Here is an 18880-nt window from a genome sequence, read left to right on the forward strand (position 1 = left end):
CAGTGACGAGGAGGGAGGGGGATGATGAGGTCACTGACTCTACGTGGGTGCCTGATAGGAGAGAGGAGGAGGAGGCACATCTCCAATGAGGCAGGATGACCTCCAGGGGCCAGCTTAAGGGCAGCCAACCGACTGCATTATACCGCAGAGCTCCGCATGTGCAGAGCGCTGCTGACTCTGCGTGCTTGTTCCAAAAGTTCTTTGGTGTGGGCCTTTTTTGAGACATGTGCAGCAGATTGCTGTCTGAAGAGTATCAAGAGTGGCCAAAACAGCAGCCGTAGGTCACCACATGCTTGACCAGACATATGTCGACCTCCCATGCAGTCCGTTGGCAAGCATACTTAAAAGACCCACACCAAAGAACAAGGCGGACCTCTCCTTGCTCCTCATTAGCTAGGATCTCCAACCCCACTATACCTTCAGTCCTCTCAGAAACCTGCTCTGAGAGGAATGAAGGTGTAGAATTTGGTGTGCCAAGCACTTGCGGGCAATCTGCTATCGCTACACCTACGTCCGATTGTAGCAGGCAAATTTCCCTACCCCAGTTGCTGAACCGGCAAAATAAATTTGGTCCCAGCCTTCCACATGCCCAGCGATTGAATGCTAGCTTGGCTAAATTGCTAGCACTCCAGCTGCCTTTTCAGCTGGTAGACTCGGCCCCCTTTCGTGAATTTGGGGAATGTGCGGTACCTCAATGGCAGGTTCCCAAACGCCACTTTTTTTCATTGAAGGCAATTCCGGCTCTCTACTGGCATGTGGAAGGCAATGTCTTGGCCTCGTTGGACAGGGCGGTCAGCAGTAAGGTGCATATTACCGCTGACTCATGGTCCAGCAGGCATGGACAGGGACATTACCTATCTTTCATGGCGCACTGGGTTACCCTGCTGGAAGCCGGGAAGGATGCAGGACAGGGTGCAATATTGTTGGAGCTTGTTCTGCCACCACGCCTCCAAAATGCTACTACTGGTGATTCTGACACTTCTCTCCTCCACTTCTTCTTTCTCCATGGCCTCTTCCTCTATAGATTTGTCCTCTGAACCAGTGGTGCTCCTTAGGCATTCAAGGGGCTACGCAAGCACTCAAGGCTAAGAGATGCCATGTGGTGCTTGAGCTGGTGTGCTTAGGGGACAGGAGCCACACTGGGGCAGAGATTCTGGCAGCTTTGCAGGGGCAGGCTCAGAGGTGGTTGATGCTATGCCAGCTTCAGGCAGGAATGGTGGTTTGCGACAATGGCACCAACCTCCTCTCCACCCTCTGACATGGACACTTTACCCATGTGCCCTGTTTGGCTCACATCCTTAACTTGGTGTTGCAGCGGTTCTTGGGCAGGTACCCAGGCTAACAGGATCTCCTGAGGCAGGCCAGGAAAGTCTGTGTGTATTTCCGCCAGTCATATAATGCCAGTGCTCGGCTGGCTGACCTCCAAAAGGAATACAACCTGCCCAAGAACCACCTAATCTGTGACATTCCCACCAGGTGGAACTCAACGTTGGCCATGCTGCAGTGGCTGCACACGCAGCAGAGGGCCATCAATGAGTACCTGTGCGACTATGGCACCAGGACAGTGTCGGGGGGGGGGGGGAGCTTGGCTTTTTTTCGCCACACCAGTGGCTCATGATCAAGTATGCATGCACTGTCCTGTCACCATTTGAGGAGGCCACGAGGATGGTGAGCAGTGACAGTGCATGCATCAGTGACACTGTCTCTCTTGTCTACCCGTTGGAGCACACGCTGTGTGGAATAATAGACAGGGCACTTGAAGCAGAACAGAGGAAGGAAGAGGAGGAATTCCTTACCTCTCAAGGCCACCCTTTATCCAGACAGTGTTCCTGCGGGCCCACCAATCACACAGGAAGAGGAGGAGGATTATGTCAGCATGGAGGTGGAGCCTAGCACTGAGCATCAGCAGCAGTCTTCAAGGGATCGTTTACAGTCCCCAGAAACCCATGGACTTGTACGTGGCTGGGAGGAGGTGGCTGTGGATCAGGTCGTCCTTTAGTGACCCAGAGGACTCCGGAGCTCCCTGATCCTGCAAAGCCTGTGAAAGGACCCTCAGATTCGTGGTATCAAGGAGAGGGATCTCTACTGGCTGGCAACCCTCCTTGATCCACGTTACAAGGGTAAGGTTGCAGAACTTATCCAGCCATTGCAGAGGGAGCAGAGGATGAAACACCTTCGGGAGGCCTTGTAGAAAGGTTTGTGCAATGTGTTTCCAGAGCCTGGGAGGTTACAAATTTCTGGTCCTGGATAACGTGTTGCTGAGGCTTCGATCAGTCACAGAAGGAGCCATGGAGAAGGTGAACGTTCAGACAATTTTTTAGTCTGCAGCCCCAAGGTCTGATCGGTTTCAGTAACCATCGCCAGCGTCTGATTTACATGGTGCAGGAATACCTAGGGGCAAGATCAGACTTGGAGACCTTTCCAACCGAAAATCTTCTGGGTTACTGGGTCTTGAGGATGGATCACTGACCAGAGCTTGCACAGTATGCAATTGAGCTACTGGCCTGTCCTGCATCCAGCGTTCTTTCGGAATGCACATTCAATGCTACTGGAGGCTTTGTAACCGATCACAGAGTGCGCCTGTCCACCGACTCGGTTGATCGGCTCACCTTCATAAAAATGAATCAATCAGTCTTTGATCACCTGCTACCAAGCACCTAATGCTGATGTAACCGATTAATTTTTTATGAATGTGAGATCCCTTGAAGACTGCCTATGCTGATGCTGAGTGACTATCCTATTCCGCCTCAATGTTCATGTTGATAGCTTGGAAGAACATTTTTGGTTCTGAGCACCAACACCAGTGGCTAAGGCCATATTTTTCTGCCCCTGTTTAACAGGGGCGTGTAATTACTATTTTTGCTGTAATATTTTGCAGCAGGGCTTGTTCTTGCGCTCAACTGGAGTATCTGTGAGGGGTTGCACTGTTGTGGCACCAGAACCAGTGCCTAAAGCCCAATTTTTCTGCCCCTGTTCAACAGGAGTGTGTAATTACAATTTTTGATCTAATATTTCACAGCAGGGCCCATTTCTGCACCCACCAAGAGTAACTGTGAGGGCTTACAGTGTTGTGGCAACACTACCACACCGTCCACCACCAAAGGCCCAATTTTTCTGCCCCTGTTCAATAGGTGCATGTAATTATAATTCTTAATATTTTACAGAAAGGCCCGTCCCAGCGCCCACCAAGATTAACTGTGAGGGCTTAAAGTGTTGTGGTACCACCAACACCTAAGACCCAAATTTCTGCAGTTTGGCTCATCCCTAGTTATCAAGCTCTACTTGAAATCCTTGGGATCTCCTGTAAGTTTAGGACTGTGCTTCCTTTATCTCCCACGGAGTGAAAAATATAAACAAACAGTTTCTGTATGTATTTTTTACTTACTTGTGTCCACATGTAGAGAAGGTTCCTCTTGTTTAATCATCTCCTCCTCCTCCTCCTCCTCCATAGACTGCTGATCTCCACTCACCAATGTCTCTTCTTCTTCTTCCTCTTTAACCTCAACTTTGATGTCTTTCAGTTCTTCACCCTAAACCCCAAAGAGGATGGAATGAATTTAGAAAAAAGAACAGGAAATTATAAATCGAAGAATATCTACTCGTAGAATTGCAGTATTTTCAAGTCCAGTCCCATCTACCTGATCAGTCTCTTTATAATTGTGATCTTCCTGTGTGGAATCCCGAGGACCTCCCTCCTCCATAGACTGCTGATCTCCACTCACCAACATCTCTTCTTCTTCCTCTTTAACCTCAACTTTGATGTCTTTCCATTCTTCTATCTAAACCCCAAAGATGACAGAGTACATTATACTTGTTAAAAGGAAAAAGAGATTACATAAAAGAATGTCCCGTCATTATTTAGGGCTTCATGCTCAGTCCCACCTACCTGATGATGGTGGGGGATGGTGAGATCTTCCTGTATAGAATCCCGGGAATACAGAGGACGGGGACATCTCTCTGGTGGGTTCCCATTACTGGATCCATCTGTAGGAAAACACACACACTGACTGAATACATTGTTTCTATGTGTTTATCAGATGATGGGGGATCTAGGTGGAGCCTCCGTACTGCTCTCTCCTTTACAATAAAGTCTCCTCTTACCCGGTGATGTGAGGGGCGGCTGATTGTCCATCATGACGTCCTTGTAGAGAATTTTCTAAATACTTCAACTGTATTATAAGCTACTGAAGGTAAAAGACGTCACCGTGCCTATGGAGGAAGAAGATGGACATGACGGGGGTTACTGGGTGTAAATCTCATGGAAGAAGAGGACGGAACATAATGGGGAGGAGGGGTCTGGATTGGGGTTGCAACCTTTTTGTCAAGCCGAACCCGAACAATTTTGTATTTTTTTGCAGTCCATTAAATTCATTACCTCTGTACAAGGCAATGCACAGCAATTTTTTATGTAGAATACACTATACATATATTTTTGTGATTAAATAACATGTCTATTCATATGGATTTAATCACAAGAGTCCCCCTTTACATCAGAGTCAGAGGTTCTCTTTACATCTGAATCTGCAGGAGAGGAGTGTGGAGGGTATGACAGTGGGCAGTATGTACAGGAGAGGAGTGTGGAGGGTATGACAGTGGGCAGTATGTACAGGAGAGGAGTGAGGAGGGTATGACAGTGGGCAGTATGTACAGGAGAGGAGTGTGGAGGGTATGACAGTGGGCAGTATGTACAGGAGACTAGTGTGGAGGGTATGACAGTGGGCAGTATGTACAGGAGAGGAGTGTATGACAGTGGGCAGTATGTACAGGAGAGGCGTGTGGAGGGTATGACAGTGGGCAGTATGTACAGGAGAGGCGTGTGGAGGGTATGACAGTGGGCAGTATGTACAGGAGAGGCGTGTGGAGGGTATGACAGTGGGCATTATGTACAGGAGAGGCATGTGGAGGGTAAGACAGTGGGCAGTATGTACAGGAGAGAAGTGTGGAGGGTATGACAGTGGGAAGTATGTACAGGAGAGGAGTGTGGAGGGTATGACAATGGGAGGAATGTACAGGGGAGGAGTGTGGAGGGTATAACAGTGGGCAGTATGTGCAGGAGAGGAGTGTATGACAGTGGGCAGTATGTGCAGGAGAGGAGTGTGGAGTGTATGACAGTGGGCAGTATGTACAGGAGAGAAGTGTGGAGGGTATGACAGTGGGCAGTATGTATAATACTTCAACTGTATTATAAGCTACTGAAGGTAAAAGACGTCACCGTGCCTATGGAGGAAGAAGACGGACATGACGGGGGTTACTGGGTGTAAATCTCATGGAGGAAGAAGACAGAACATAATGGGGAGGAGGGGTCTGGATTGGGGTTGCATCCTTTTTGTCAAGCCAAACCCGAACAATTTTGAATTTCTTTACAGTACATTAAATTCATTACCTCTGTACAAGGCAATGCACAGCAATTTTTTTTTATGTAGAATACACTATACATATATTTTTGTGATTAAATAACATTTCTAATCATATGGATTTAATCACAAGAGTCCCCCTTTACATCAGAGTCAGAGTTCCCCTTTACATCTGAATCTGCAGGAGAAGAGTTTGGAGGGTATGACAGTGGGCAGTGTGTACAGGAGAGAAGTGTGGAGGGTATGACAGTGGGCAGTATGTACAGGAGAGGAGTGTGGAGGGTATGACAGTGGGCGGTATGTACAGGAGAGGAGTGTGGAGGGTATGACAGTGGGCGGTATGAGCAGGAGAGGAGTGTGGAGGGTATGACAGTGGGCGGTATGTACAGGAGAGGAGTGTGGAGGGTATGACAGTGGGCAGTATGTACAGGAGAGGAGTGTGGAGGGTATGACAGTGGGCAGTATGTACAGGAGAGGAGTGTATGACAGTGGGCAGTATGTACAGGAGAGGAGTGTGGAGGGTATGACAGTGGGCAGTATGTACAGGAGGAGTGTAGAGGGTATGACAGTGGGCAGTATGTGCAGGAGAGGAGTGTGGAGGGTATGACAGTGGGCAGTATGTGCAGGAGAGGAGTGTGGAGGGTATGACAGTGGGCAGTATGTGCAGGAGAGGAGTGTGAAGAGTATGACAGTGGGCAGTATGTGCAGGAGAGGAGTGTGAAGGGTATGACAGTGGGCAGTATGTGCAGGAGAGGAGTGTGAAGGGTATGACAGTGGGCAGTATGTGCAGGAGAGGAGTGTGAAGGGTATGACAGTGGGCAGTATGTGCAGGAGAGGAGTGTGAAGGGTATGACAGTGGGCAGTATGTGCAGGAGAGGAGTGTGAAGGGTATGACAGTGGGCAGTATGTGCAGGAGAGGAGTGTGAAGGGTATGACAGTGGGCAGTATGTGCAGGAGAGGAGTGTGAAGGGTATGACAGTGGGCAGTATGTGCAGGAGAGGAGTGCGAAGGGTATGACAGTGGACAGTATGTACAGGAGAGAAGTGTGGAGGGTATGACAGTGGGCAGTATGTACAGGAGAGGAGTGTGAAGGGTATGACAGTGGGCAGTAAGTACAGGAGAGGAGTGTGAAGGGTATGACAGTGGGCAGTATGTACAGGAGAGGAGTGTGAAGGGTATGACAGTGGGCAGTATGTACAGGAGAGGAGTGTGAAGGGTATGACAGTGGGCATTATGTACAGGAGGAGTGTAGAGGGTATGACAGTGGGCAGTATGTACAGGAGAGGGGTGTGGAGGGTATGACAGTGGGCAGTATGTACAGGAGAGGAGTGTGAAGGGTATGACAGTGGGCAGTATGTACAGGAGAGGAGTGTGAAGGGTATGACAGTGGGCAGTATGTGCAGGAGAGGAGATGTGAAGGGTATGACAGTGGGCAGTATGTACAGGGGAGGAGTGTGGAGGGTATGATAATGGGCAGTATGTACAGGAGGAGTGTAGAGGATATGACAGTGGGCAGTATGTACAGGAGTGTAGAGGGTGTGACAGTGGGCAGTATGTACAGGAGAGGAGTGTGGAGGGTATGACAGTGGGCAGTATGGAGAGGAGAGGAGTGTGGAGGGTATGACAGTGGGCAGTATGGAGAGGAAAGGAGGGTGGAGGGTATGACAGTGGGCAGTATGGAGAGGAAAGGAGGGTGGAGGGTGTGACAGTGGGCAGTATGGAGAGGAGTGTGGAGTATGTATGTCTGTCAGCTGTGATTGGGCTGCAGACTCCCCTGTAATAGTATCCTCGGATTCCTAACACAACGCAGGCACAGTGTATTTATCTAAAAACAAGGACACTGCTGCCGTCTTTACAGTGGCAAGCATGGTAATGCCCCCCGCCCAACCGGTCTGTCCCTGGTCTGGGCTTAGTAATGTGTCCGGGTTTCAAGCAGTACAAACCCCAGGCAATTCAAGACACGGACTCGTGGAAACCCTGGTCTGCATGTAAATAGAAAATAAGATCTTATTACCTGCTCTGCTGCCAGTTCCAGCAATGTCGCCTCTCTATTTCCTCCCAACTCACCTCTCACCTGGAGCTTCCTGTTATATTATTACATCACTTCCTGTCAGTCCATGACATCACTTCCTGTTGCTGCGATTCACTGACAATACCTGAGATCACCACCTTGTGTTGAATATAAATACTGCAGTCTACGTTCAGTTCCTTCATTTCTGCCCTTTGCCTCGTGGTCGGTTCTTCTAACAGGTTACTTCGATAATCACACACACAGATTACACCTCACGTCAAATCCAGATAATAAAAAATTAAATGATGGGGAACTATTCCTCCCACGTACACCAATAATGGGACACTATTTCGCCCACTGATCCCAAAGATGGGGCATTACTCCTTCCACCAACACCAAGGATGGGGCACCATTCCTCCACGTAACACAACAAGGATAGAACATCTATCCCACATCCGCTAATACCAGGACATTTTCTACTCCCACTGGCCACTGTTCGACCCCACTCCAAGTTTAAAGAACAGTCAATTGGCCTTTTGGTTAGAAAGTTTGGAGACCCCTGCTCTAGAAGTTTCTTCTAGAGGCAGGGGGAGCCAATCAAACTCTCAGCCTATGAAATCCTGAGCAGACCAAATCAAACAATCTCTGCCTCCTCGATTACAGAAGGAGCCAAAAATCGAAATTTACAGAGCAACCTAACTAGGAGGGTTCTACAACTTCTAAACTCGAAGTGTGTAGAACTTTCTGGTTTATTTTACAAGACCACAATATCTGATTAATATTCAATGAAACTAATCTTGAATCAAAACCACATCTTGTATAATCGATGTGAAATATATACAATTTATTGATCGTTATAAATTGGCTGGACCACCTTCTGCAGTCAAGCAAATGAAGAGTGATGACGTTCAACAGTCAATAGTTATCTATAAGAAGGTTCAATGGTGAAGGACAAGTCCTGATTGCTTACTGGGGGTTGATGTACCTTCACAGAGATCATTTCTTCATCCGGTAGAATACAAAGATAGTAGACGGGGCTCCAGTTATTGTTCCTTCCCGTTCTTGCCTAGGTATTGCCACTATTGGTTGTTTGTTGCTCGTGTTGGTACAGCTGTCTTCGTATAGTCACGAATGATTGCCCATTTCGTTCCTCCACGTATTGCCATACCTGGCCATGTATTACCACTGGTTAGTACTATGGTGCCGTCTATTTGGGGCCAAGTTAGCACTGTTTGTTTAGAGCAGTGGTTTCCAAACTGCAGCACGGGGGCTGGATGTGGCCCTTTCCTTACCTTTATCTGGCCATGTAATACCCCTGGTTAGTTCTACGGTGCCATCTATGTGAGTGTGGGGCCAAGTCAGCATTGTTTGTTTAGAGCAGTAGTCTCCAAACTGCAGATGTGGCCCTTTGCTTGCCTTTAGCTGGCCCTTGGCACCCTATTCCTCCTACTAACACTAACGATGAGGCACTATTCCTTCCACTGGCACCAAGGATAGAACACCTATCCCACATATTCCAACTAATACCAGGACATTTCCTACTCCCACTGGCCCCTTAAATTTTGAAGAGCAGTAAACTGGCCCTTCGGTTAGAAAGATTGAAGACCCCTGCAGGGGTCTCCAAACTGTGGCCCTTTGTTTGCCTTTATCTGGCCCTTGAGGCCTTACTCCTCCAACCGACACCAATGGTGGGGCATCATTTTCATTCACTGACGCCTAGGCATTTTCTGCTCCCACTGGCCACAGTCTTGCCCCCCTAAAGCCTGAAGGACAGTAAATTGGCCCTTTGCTCAAGAAGTTTGGGGAGCCCTGTTCTAGAGGCAGGAGTAAGATGAGATGGACGAGGGTGCTGAACCGCAACTGAGGCTTCAGGTGGCCACCCCGTTCCGTTGCCAAGCCTTACCTCCTCTTCCTACTGGAACTTCCATCTACTGGACGTTGTACAGAATGGAGTAATAGATATGAGGACACCCCAACTTGGGAAGGAACAGGAATTTCAGCAGTCAGAGCTCATCACCGAGGTCTCCAAGAAGCCAGTAAGAGACTCAGCCAAATTTTTTACTCCATACCACAGTTGTCCTATGTATTGAATGCCTTCTCCTGTTAAATGCCACCATACAGTTGTCAAGAAGAGTGGTCTTCAAACTGTGGCCCGGGGGCTGGATGTGGCCCTTTTTTTTACCCTTTTCTGGCCCTTGGGGCACTATACCTCCCACTAACACCAATAATGGGGTACTGTTTCTCCCCCTAACACTGAGGATAGAACACCTATCCTACATATTCCCACTGATACCAAGATATTTTCTTCTCCCACTGGCCCCTGTTCAGCCCCCTTAAAGTTTGAAGAGCAGTAAACTGGCCCTTTGGTTAGAAAGTTTGAAGACCCCTGCTCTAGAACTTTCTACTAGAGCAGGGGGCTCCAAACTGTGGCCCTTTGCTTGCCTTTATCCGGCCCTTGGGGCGCTACTCCTACAACTGACACCAATGATGGGGCATCATTTTCATTCATCTATACCTAAGCCTTTTCTGCTCCCACTGGCCACAGCCTTGCCCCCCAAAAGCCTGAAGAACAGTAAACTGCCCCTTTTCTCAAGAACTTTGGAGACCCCTGTTCTAGAGGCAGGGGAACCAATCAAACTCCCAGCCTGGGAAAATCCTGAGCAGACCAAATCAAACAATCTCTGCTCCCTTGATTACAGGAGCCCAAAACCAGATTTACCGTGCCACCTAACTAGGAGGGTGTTACAACTTCTAAAAAGAAATGGACTCAGTAAAGAACATCGAAGAGTATAGAACTTTCTTGTTTATTTTACAAAAACTGGAATATTTGATTATTATACAATGAAACAAATCTTGAAACAAAACAAAACACAACTTCTAAACAGGACTGTAAGGAAAACATTTTATTTAGTGACATGGGCTTTGATTGGCATTAAGAGCGCTTTAAAAAGCGTGTCCGATGCCACGTTCTGAAGGCCTGGGCCTGCAGGGTTCTGGAGTTTTGGTTTTCTTGCGGTCCTCCGTGGTGCTCGGCGCTGTAATCTCCCAGCTGGAGTAAGATGAGATGGACGAGGGCGCTGAACCGTTGTTTCGAAGTCTCCGGGGCGGAGGGCAACTGAGGCTTCAGGCGGCCATCCCGTTCCGCGGCCAAGCATTGCCTCCTCCTCCTACTGGAACTTCGTTCTACTGGACGTTGTACAGAATGGAGTAATAGAGACATGAGGACACCCCAATGTGACCGGGAACAGGAATTTCAGCACTTGGAGCTCATCACCGAGGTCTCCAAGCTAGACTAGGCCCGATTTTTTTTTTTATCCATACCACAGTTGTCCCGTGTATTGAATGTCTTCTCCTGTTAAATGCCACCATACAGCTGTCAAGAGCAGTGGTCGACTGACAACTCATGGGGGCCCCGGGCAATAGAAGCTCATGGGGCCCTTTGGGTACCACACTCAAGCCACACACACCTGCACAGGGAGACTTGGGGTGGAGAAAGCACACGGGGACACAGCTGGGGGGGGGAGCACACAGGGGGAAACTGGAGGGAGAATGCACACACACACACACACTCAGGAGGGAGACCATACACATACACAGGGGGGCACTGGAGGGAGAACACACACACACACACACACACACACAGGGGGACACTCACACAGGAGGGAGACCATACACATACACACAGGGGGTCACTGGAGGGAGAACGCGCGCGCACACACACACACACACACACACGGGGACACACACACAGGAGGGAGACCATACACATACACACAGGGGGTCACTGGAGGGAGAACGCGCGCGCACACACACGGGGTCACTGGAGGGAGAACACACACACACACACACAGGGGGACACTCACACAGAGATACACTCACACGGGGACACACACGCACACAGGGGGACACTCACACGGGGACACACACAGGAGGGAGACCATACACATACACACACACAGGGGGTCACTGGAGGGAGAACACGCGCACGCACACACACACACACACGGTCACTGGAGGGAGAACGCACACACACACAGGGGGACACTCACACAGAGATACACTCACACGGGGACACACACGCACACAGGGGGACACCATACACAGGGGGTCACTGGAGGGAGAACATGCACGCGCGCGCACGCACACACACACACACACACACACGGGGTCACTGGAGGGAGAATGCACACACACACAGGGGGACACTCACACAGGGGAAGACACACACAGAGATACACTCACACGGGGACACACACAGGGACACACACACAGGAGGGAGACCATACACATACATAGGGGGTCACTGGAGGGAGAACACACACACACAGGGGGACACTCACACGGGGACACACATGCACACAGGGGGACACTCACACAGAGACACACACACACACAGGGACACACACACACACGGAGACACTCACAGAGGGGGGCACTGTGGGGTGGGGGGAACCGGGGCCCCATGCATCTGTACCGCCGCCCCCCCCCCAATCCCCATCCCCCATCACTTATCACTTGTGGCAGGCCCAGGCTACACTTACCGGATGCCGATAATACTTATAACAGCGCAGCTCCCAGCTAGCCCCTCCACTCTTCTGCTGTGCCCGTATCACATGCCGTGATCATGGCGATTATAATACTGCTAACGGCGCGCTGCTCCCCGCCGGCCCCTCCTTCCCTCCCGTCCGCCCCTCCCGTCCGTCCCAGGTGCTTGTACTGTATGCGTCGTGACATCACTTGGGACGGACGGGAGGGAAGGAGGGGCCGGCGGGGAGCAGCGCGCCGTTAGCAGTATTATAATCGGCATGTGATACAGGCACAGCCGCTCCAAGTGCCCGAGACCGGGCCCCTAATGGCCTGGTGCCCTTGGGCGGCACCCGAATGACCGACTGGTCAGTCCGCCCCTGGTGGTCTCCAAACTGCAGCCCAGGAGCCGGATGTGGCCCTTTGCTTGCCTTTATCTGGCCCTTGGGGCACTATTCCACCCGATGCCACCACAAATAGGGCATTATTCATCCCCATTAAAACCAATGATGGAGCATTTTCAATGTCACCGGTCACAGTCCGGCCCCCTCAAAGCCTGAAGGACCGTAAACTGGCCCCTTGCTTAGAAGGTTTGGAGACCCTGGGTCAAGAGCCTCATTTGGTGTGACTTTTCTGATGTCGGATTAGATGCATTTGGTTTGCAAAACTTTTCCCGCACTCTGAACATGGAAAAGGACGCTCGCCCGTGTGAATTTTCTGGTGCGTACGAAGGTGCTGTAACCTTGCAAAGCGCTTCCCGCACTCTGAACAAGGAAAAGGACGCTCGCCCGTGTGAATTTTTTGGTGCGCGCGAAGGTGCTGTATCCTTACAAAACTTTTCCCGCACTCTGAACAAGGAAAAGGACGCTCGCCCGTGTGAATTTTCTGGTGCGAACGAAGGTGCTTTATCATAAAAAACCCTTTCCCACACTCCGAGCATGGAAAAGGGCGCTCACCTGTGTGAACTCTCTGGTGTTCACGAAGGGATCCTTTCACGGTGAAACACTTCCCGCACTCTGTACACGAGAAAGGGCGCTCGCCCTTGTGGGATTTCAGATGCGAAACAAGGTGATGTTTCTGAGTAAAACAGTTCCCGCACTCTGAACAGGAATAAGGACGCTCGCCTGTGTGAATTCTCTGGTGTCTGATTAGTTTTCCTTTCTCCATAAAACCTTTCCCGCACTCTGTACACGAAAAAGGACGCTCACCCGTGTGACTTCTCTGGTGTACACGAAGCCCCATTCTGTCAGTAAAAGTTTTCCCGCACTCTGAACATGGAAAAGGACGCTCGCCCGTGTGAATTTTCTTGTGCGTATGAAGGTGCTGTATCCTAACAAAACTTTTCCCGCACTCTGAACAATGAAAAGGACGCTCGCCCGTGTGAATTCTCTGGTGCGTATGAAGGTTCTGTATCCTAAGAAAACTTTTCCCGCACTCTGAGCATGGAAAAGGACGCTCGCCTGTGTGTCTGCTCTGGTGTTCATCAAGCTCTCCTTTCTGAGTGAAACATTCCCCGCACTCGGAACATGAATAAGGACGTTCACCGGTATGCACTCTGCAGTGTCTAACAAGGGCTTTTTTCAAAGTGAAACATTTCCCGCACTCTGTACATGAGAAACGACGCTCGCCCTTGTGGGATTTCAGATGCGACACAAGGTGATGCTTCTGAGTAAAACATTTTCCGCACTCCGAACAGGAATAAGGACGCTCGCCCGTGTGAATTCTCAGGTGTCTGAGAAGTTTTCCTTTCTCAATAAAACCTTTCCCGCACTCCGTACACGAAAAAGGACGCTCACCCGTGTGACTTCTCTGGTGTATACGAAGCCCTACTCTGCCAGCAAAACTTTTCCCGCACTCTGAACATGCAAAAGGACGCTCACCCGTGTGAATTTTCTGGTGCGTACGAAGGTGCTGTATCCTTACAAAACTTTTCCCGCACTCTGAGCAATGAAAAGGACGTTCGCCCGTGTGAATTTTCTCGTGCGAATGAAGGTGCTGTATCCTAAAAAACCTTTTCCCACACTCGGAGCACGGAAAAGGACGCTCGCCTGTGTGTCTGCTCTGGTGTTCATCGAGCTCTCCTTTCTGAGTGAAACATTCCCCGCACTCTGAACATGAAAAAGGGCGTGCATCCGAGGGATTTCTCCATTGTGCTCCGTTTTTAGCGTGAGATTCTTTACCATCCAAAGAGGACCTCTCTCCTGTGTGACCTCCATCACCTAACGAAGACTCCTCGGGATTGGATGGATGGGTTGGTAGATCCCCACTGTGAGAACTTAGATGGACATCTGAAGTCATAGTATGGAATTTCTCAGAAGGTTCCTCAGGATTAGAAGGATCTGTGGATCTTAGATGGAGATCTGAGGTCATAGTATGGGATTTATCAGAAGGTTCCTCAGGATTAGAAGGATCCATTGATCTTAGATGGAGATCTGAGGTCATAGTATGGGATTTATCAGAAGATCCCTCAGGATTAGAAGGATCCATTGATCCCTCCAGATGGTGAGGTCTGTGATGTGCGGTTGGAGTAACGGGATCTTCTCCTGGAGAACATTGTGTGATGTCATCATCTTCTATCTTCAAATCTGGAGATAAAATTGGATCTCCCTCCGAGGAATTCAGAAGAAAGCGTTCATCTGTAAGAAAACACATATTTAATAAGAATTAAAACTATTTTTCGAGTCTTACATTCAGGAGTCATATATGTTGGTCCACCACTAAGAGGTCTCGGAGCTCCAGCAAGGAATTGGGTGCAATCATCACACCAAACTATGAATACCAATCAGATAGAGGATACAATACACGGGGGAGGGGGCTTGAAATAAAATTCAGTGTCCTCAGCCCCCCCTTTCACATCATACCTACTTTGTTACATCAGTGTCCTCAGCCCCCCCATCACATCATAACCCCCCCCCGTTACATCAGTGCTCTCAGCCCCCCTGCACATCATCCCCCCCCCTTTACATCAGTGTCCTCAGCCCCCCTGCACATCATTTCCCCCCTTTACATCAGTGTCCTCAGCCCTCCTTCACATCATAGCCCCCTCTTTACTTTAATGTCCTCAGCCCCCCCCCCCCTTTACATCAGTGTCCTCAGCCCCCCTGCACACCATAGCTCCCCCCAATCACAATCCCCCTTTTCTCCCACACAGATAATCATCAGTGTCTTCAGCCTTCCCTCACATCATAGCTCCCCCCCTTACATCAGTGACCACAGCCCCCCTTCACATCATATCCTCCCACTTACATCAGTGTCCTCAGCCCCCCTTCACATCATAGCTCCCCCAATCACAATCCTTGCAGTCAATCCCCCTTTTCTCACACACAGATAATCATCAGGGTCTTCAGCCTTCCTTCACATCATAGCTCCCCCCCTTACATCAGTGTCCTCAGACCCCCTTCATATCATAGCTCCCCCTTACATCAGTGTCCACAGCCCCCCTTCACATCATAGCTCCTCCCTTTACATCAGTGACCTCAGCCCCCCTTCCATTAGTGACCTCAGCCCCCCTTCACATCATAGCTTCCCCCTTACATCAGTGTCCTCAGCCCCCTTCACATCATAGCTCTTCCCTTTACATCAGTGTCTTCAGCCCCCCTTCACATAATATCCCCCCACTTACATCAGTGTCCTCACCCCCCCCCCCTTCACATCATAGCTCTTCCCTTTACATCAGTGTCTTCAGCCCCCCCTTCACATAATATCCCTCCACTTACATCAGTGTCCTCACCCCCCCCCCCTTCACATCATAGCCCCCCCTCACTTATATCATTGTCTTAAACCTTTCTATTATAGCCCCCCTTACAACAGTGCCCTTAGCCCACCTTCACATCATAGCTCCCCCTTATATCAGTGACCTCAGCCCCCCTTCACATCATATTACCCCCCCCTTACACCAGTGTCCTAAGCCCCCCTTTACATCATAGCTCCCCCCCCCTTACATCAGTGTCCTCAGCCCCCCTTTACATCATAGCTCCTCCCTTTACATCAGTGTCTTCAGCCCCCCTTCACATCATATCCCCCCCACTTACATCATTGTCTTAAACCTTTCCTTCCGCATCATAGCCCCCCTTACATCAGTGTCCTCAGCCCCCCTTCACATCATAGCTCCTCCCTTTACATCAGTGTCTTCAGCCCCCCTTCACATCATATCCCCCCCACTTACATCATTGCCTTAAACCTTTCCTTCCGCATCATAGCTCCCCTTACATCAGTGTCCTCAGCCCCCCTTCACATCATAGCTCCTCCCTTTACATCAGTGTCTTCAGCCCCCCTTCACATCATATCCCCCCCACTTACATCATTGTCTTAAACCTTTCCTTCCGCATCATAGCCCCCCTTACATCAGTGTCCTCAGCCCCCCTTCACATCATAGCTCCCCCCAATCACAATCCTCCTTGCAGTCAATCCCCCTTTTCTCCCTTTTATCACACACAGCCCCCCCTTCCAATCGCAGCCTCCCCTGCACAGTCCTACCTTAACACAGCAGGCCATAGATACTTATCAACCTGGATGTCCTCTCCTGGGTCTCCCGTCCTGTTGTCCTCCGTGCAGCAGGGCAGGGAGCGGGAGATGGGGCAAAAGGTGTAAACTTATTATATTAGCAAGCGGGCGATTACCTATACCTGCTTGTTAATTTGAAAAAAAGACTCCCACTCTCTGTGCAGATCTGCCCCACCTGCCCTGCTGCGAGGAGGACAACGGCGGTCAGTTGGGAGACCCAGGAGAGGACACCCAGTTGCTAAGTGGAACATGCGAGGTCCAGACAGGAGTGTCACCTGGTCCAGGTCCGGACCGCGGTCCGCCATTTATGGATCCCTGCAAACCACACTGGGTAACAGTGTGCGGGCATTGATGGCATTGGAACTGTGAGAATGGAGAAGACTGGATGTGTTTCTGAACAAAAAATACAAATAATTGTGGGAAAAACTATGTAAAATGTTGCGTTATAACATAACCTTTAAGATGAGAAGAAGAATTTCTTGATTCCTTGTTGAAGGAAATTGGGCCAAGCTCTACATGAAATCTTCTGGAAGTTTAGGAATGTGCTTCTTTTTTTCTCTTTGGGGTGAAATTCCCCTCAAAACCCGATATATGTCTATTTTCCACCCATAAAACCATCTACCATGTAAATACAATAAAAATATGAATTGTTTCTATACGTTTTTACTTACTTGTGTCCATACATAGAGAAGGTTCCTCTTGTTTAATCATCTCCTCCTCCTCCATGGACTGCTGATCTCCACTCACCAACCTCTCTTCTTCTTCCTCTTTAACCTCAACTTTGACGTTTTTCCGTTCTCCGCCCTAAACCCCAAAGATGATGGAATGAATTTAGAAAAAAGAACAAGAAATTACATAGAAGAAGGTCTACTCATAAAATTATTTTCGTGTCCAGTCCCATCTACCTGATCGTTCTCTTTATAGGTGTGACCTTCCTGGGTGGAATCCCGGGAATACAGAGGACAACCCTCCTCCATAGGTTGCTGATCTCCACTCACCAATGTCTGTTCTTCTTCCTCTTTAACCTCAACTTTGACGTTTTTCCGTTCTCCACCCTAAACCCCCAAAAGGTGATGGAACGCATTTAGAAAAAAAGAACAAGAAATTACGTAGAAGAAGGTCTACTCATAAAATTATTTTCGAGACCAGTGCCATCTACCTGATCGTTCTCTGTATAGGTGTGATCTTCCTGGGTGGAATGCCGGGAATACAGAGAACCTCCCTCCTCCAACGACTGCTGATCTCCACTCACCAACCTCTCTTCTCCTTCCTCTTTAACCTCAACTTTTATGTCTTTCCGTTCTTCACCCTAAACCCCAAAGATGACAAAAGTACCGTATACTTGTTAAAAGGAAAAAGAGATTACATAAAAGAACATCCTGTCAGAGCTTGGAATCATTATTTAGGTCTTCATGCTCCGTCCCACCTACCTGATGATGGTGAGGGATGGTGAGACCTTCCTGTGTGGAACAATGGGAATATAGAGGACCTCCCTCCTCCAACTGCTGATCTCCACTCACCAACCTCTCTTCTTCTTCCTCTTTAACCTCAACTTTGATGTCTTTCCGTTCTTCACCCTAAACCCCAAAGATGACAGAGTACAGTATACTTGTTAAAAGGAAAAAGAGATTACATAAAAGAACGTCCTATCACAGCTTGGAATCATTATTTAGGTCTACATGCTCCGTCCCACCTACCTGATGATGGCGAGGGATGGTGTGACCTTCCTGTGTGGAATACAGAGGACGGGGACATCTCTCTGGTGGGTTCCCATTACTGGATCCATCTGTAGGAAACACACACACTGACTGAATACATTGTTTCTATGTGTTTATCAGATGATGGGGGATCTAGGTGGAGCCTCTGTACTGCTCTCTCCTTTACAATAAAGTCTCCTCTTACCCGGTGATGTGAGGGGCGGCTGATTGTCCATCATGACGTCCTTGTAGAGATCTTTCGAAATACTCCAACTGTATTATCATCTACTGAAGGCAAAAGACTTCACCGTTACTCGGTGTAAATCTCATAGAGGACGTAACATAGGGTAGGAGGGGTCTGGATGTAAATAGAAAACACTATTTTATTACCTATGCTACCAGCTCCAGTAACGTCTCCTCTCTTCTTCCTCCCTGACTCACCTTTCACCCGGAATTTCCTGTCTTTATACTCTTACATCACTTCCTGTCTATACCTGCCATCACTTCCTGTCTTCACCTGACATCACTTCCTGTTGTTGTGTTCCACCGACAATACCTGAGATCGCCACCTTGTGTTAAATATAAATACTGCAGCCTACGTTCTGTTCCTTCATTTTTGTCCTGGGCCTTGTGGTCCATTCTTCTATCAGCTTACATCGATAATTACACACACACAGATTATACCTCACATCAAATTCAGACAATAACAAATAAAACGAAAAAAACAACAAATTGATAGAGTTCTACTATTTATTAATGTGAAGTTATAGAATGAAAAATGCACAAATACA

At 49.0% G+C, this 18880-nt stretch overlaps 2 protein-coding genes across 2 annotated transcripts in view; both read right to left on the minus strand.

The window, feature by feature from the left end:
• Positions 1 to 18880, minus strand: part of LOC143955502 (uncharacterized) — a 111469-nt gene that overhangs the window by 81234 nt on the left and 11355 nt on the right. The window contains 4 exon segments of the mRNA XM_077465537.1: positions 17064 to 17196; positions 17298 to 17447; positions 17552 to 17701; positions 17823 to 17969. Coding sequence (XP_077321663.1) covers positions 17064 to 17196; positions 17298 to 17447; positions 17552 to 17701; positions 17823 to 17969 — 580 coding nt within the window.
• Positions 12130 to 14251, minus strand: LOC143955734 (uncharacterized). The gene is given in 2 exon segments (XM_077465855.1): positions 12130 to 13847; positions 13850 to 14251. Coding segments are annotated over 2 exon segments (1599 nt in total). The 5' UTR covers positions 14106 to 14251; the 3' UTR covers positions 12130 to 12504.

This window comes from Lithobates pipiens, unplaced genomic scaffold, assembly GCF_037356315.1.
Source record: "Lithobates pipiens isolate NorthernLeopardFrog02 unplaced genomic scaffold, aLitPip1_a1.2 Scaffold_35, whole genome shotgun sequence".
Classification (NCBI taxonomy): Eukaryota; Metazoa; Chordata; class Amphibia; order Anura; family Ranidae; genus Lithobates; species Lithobates pipiens.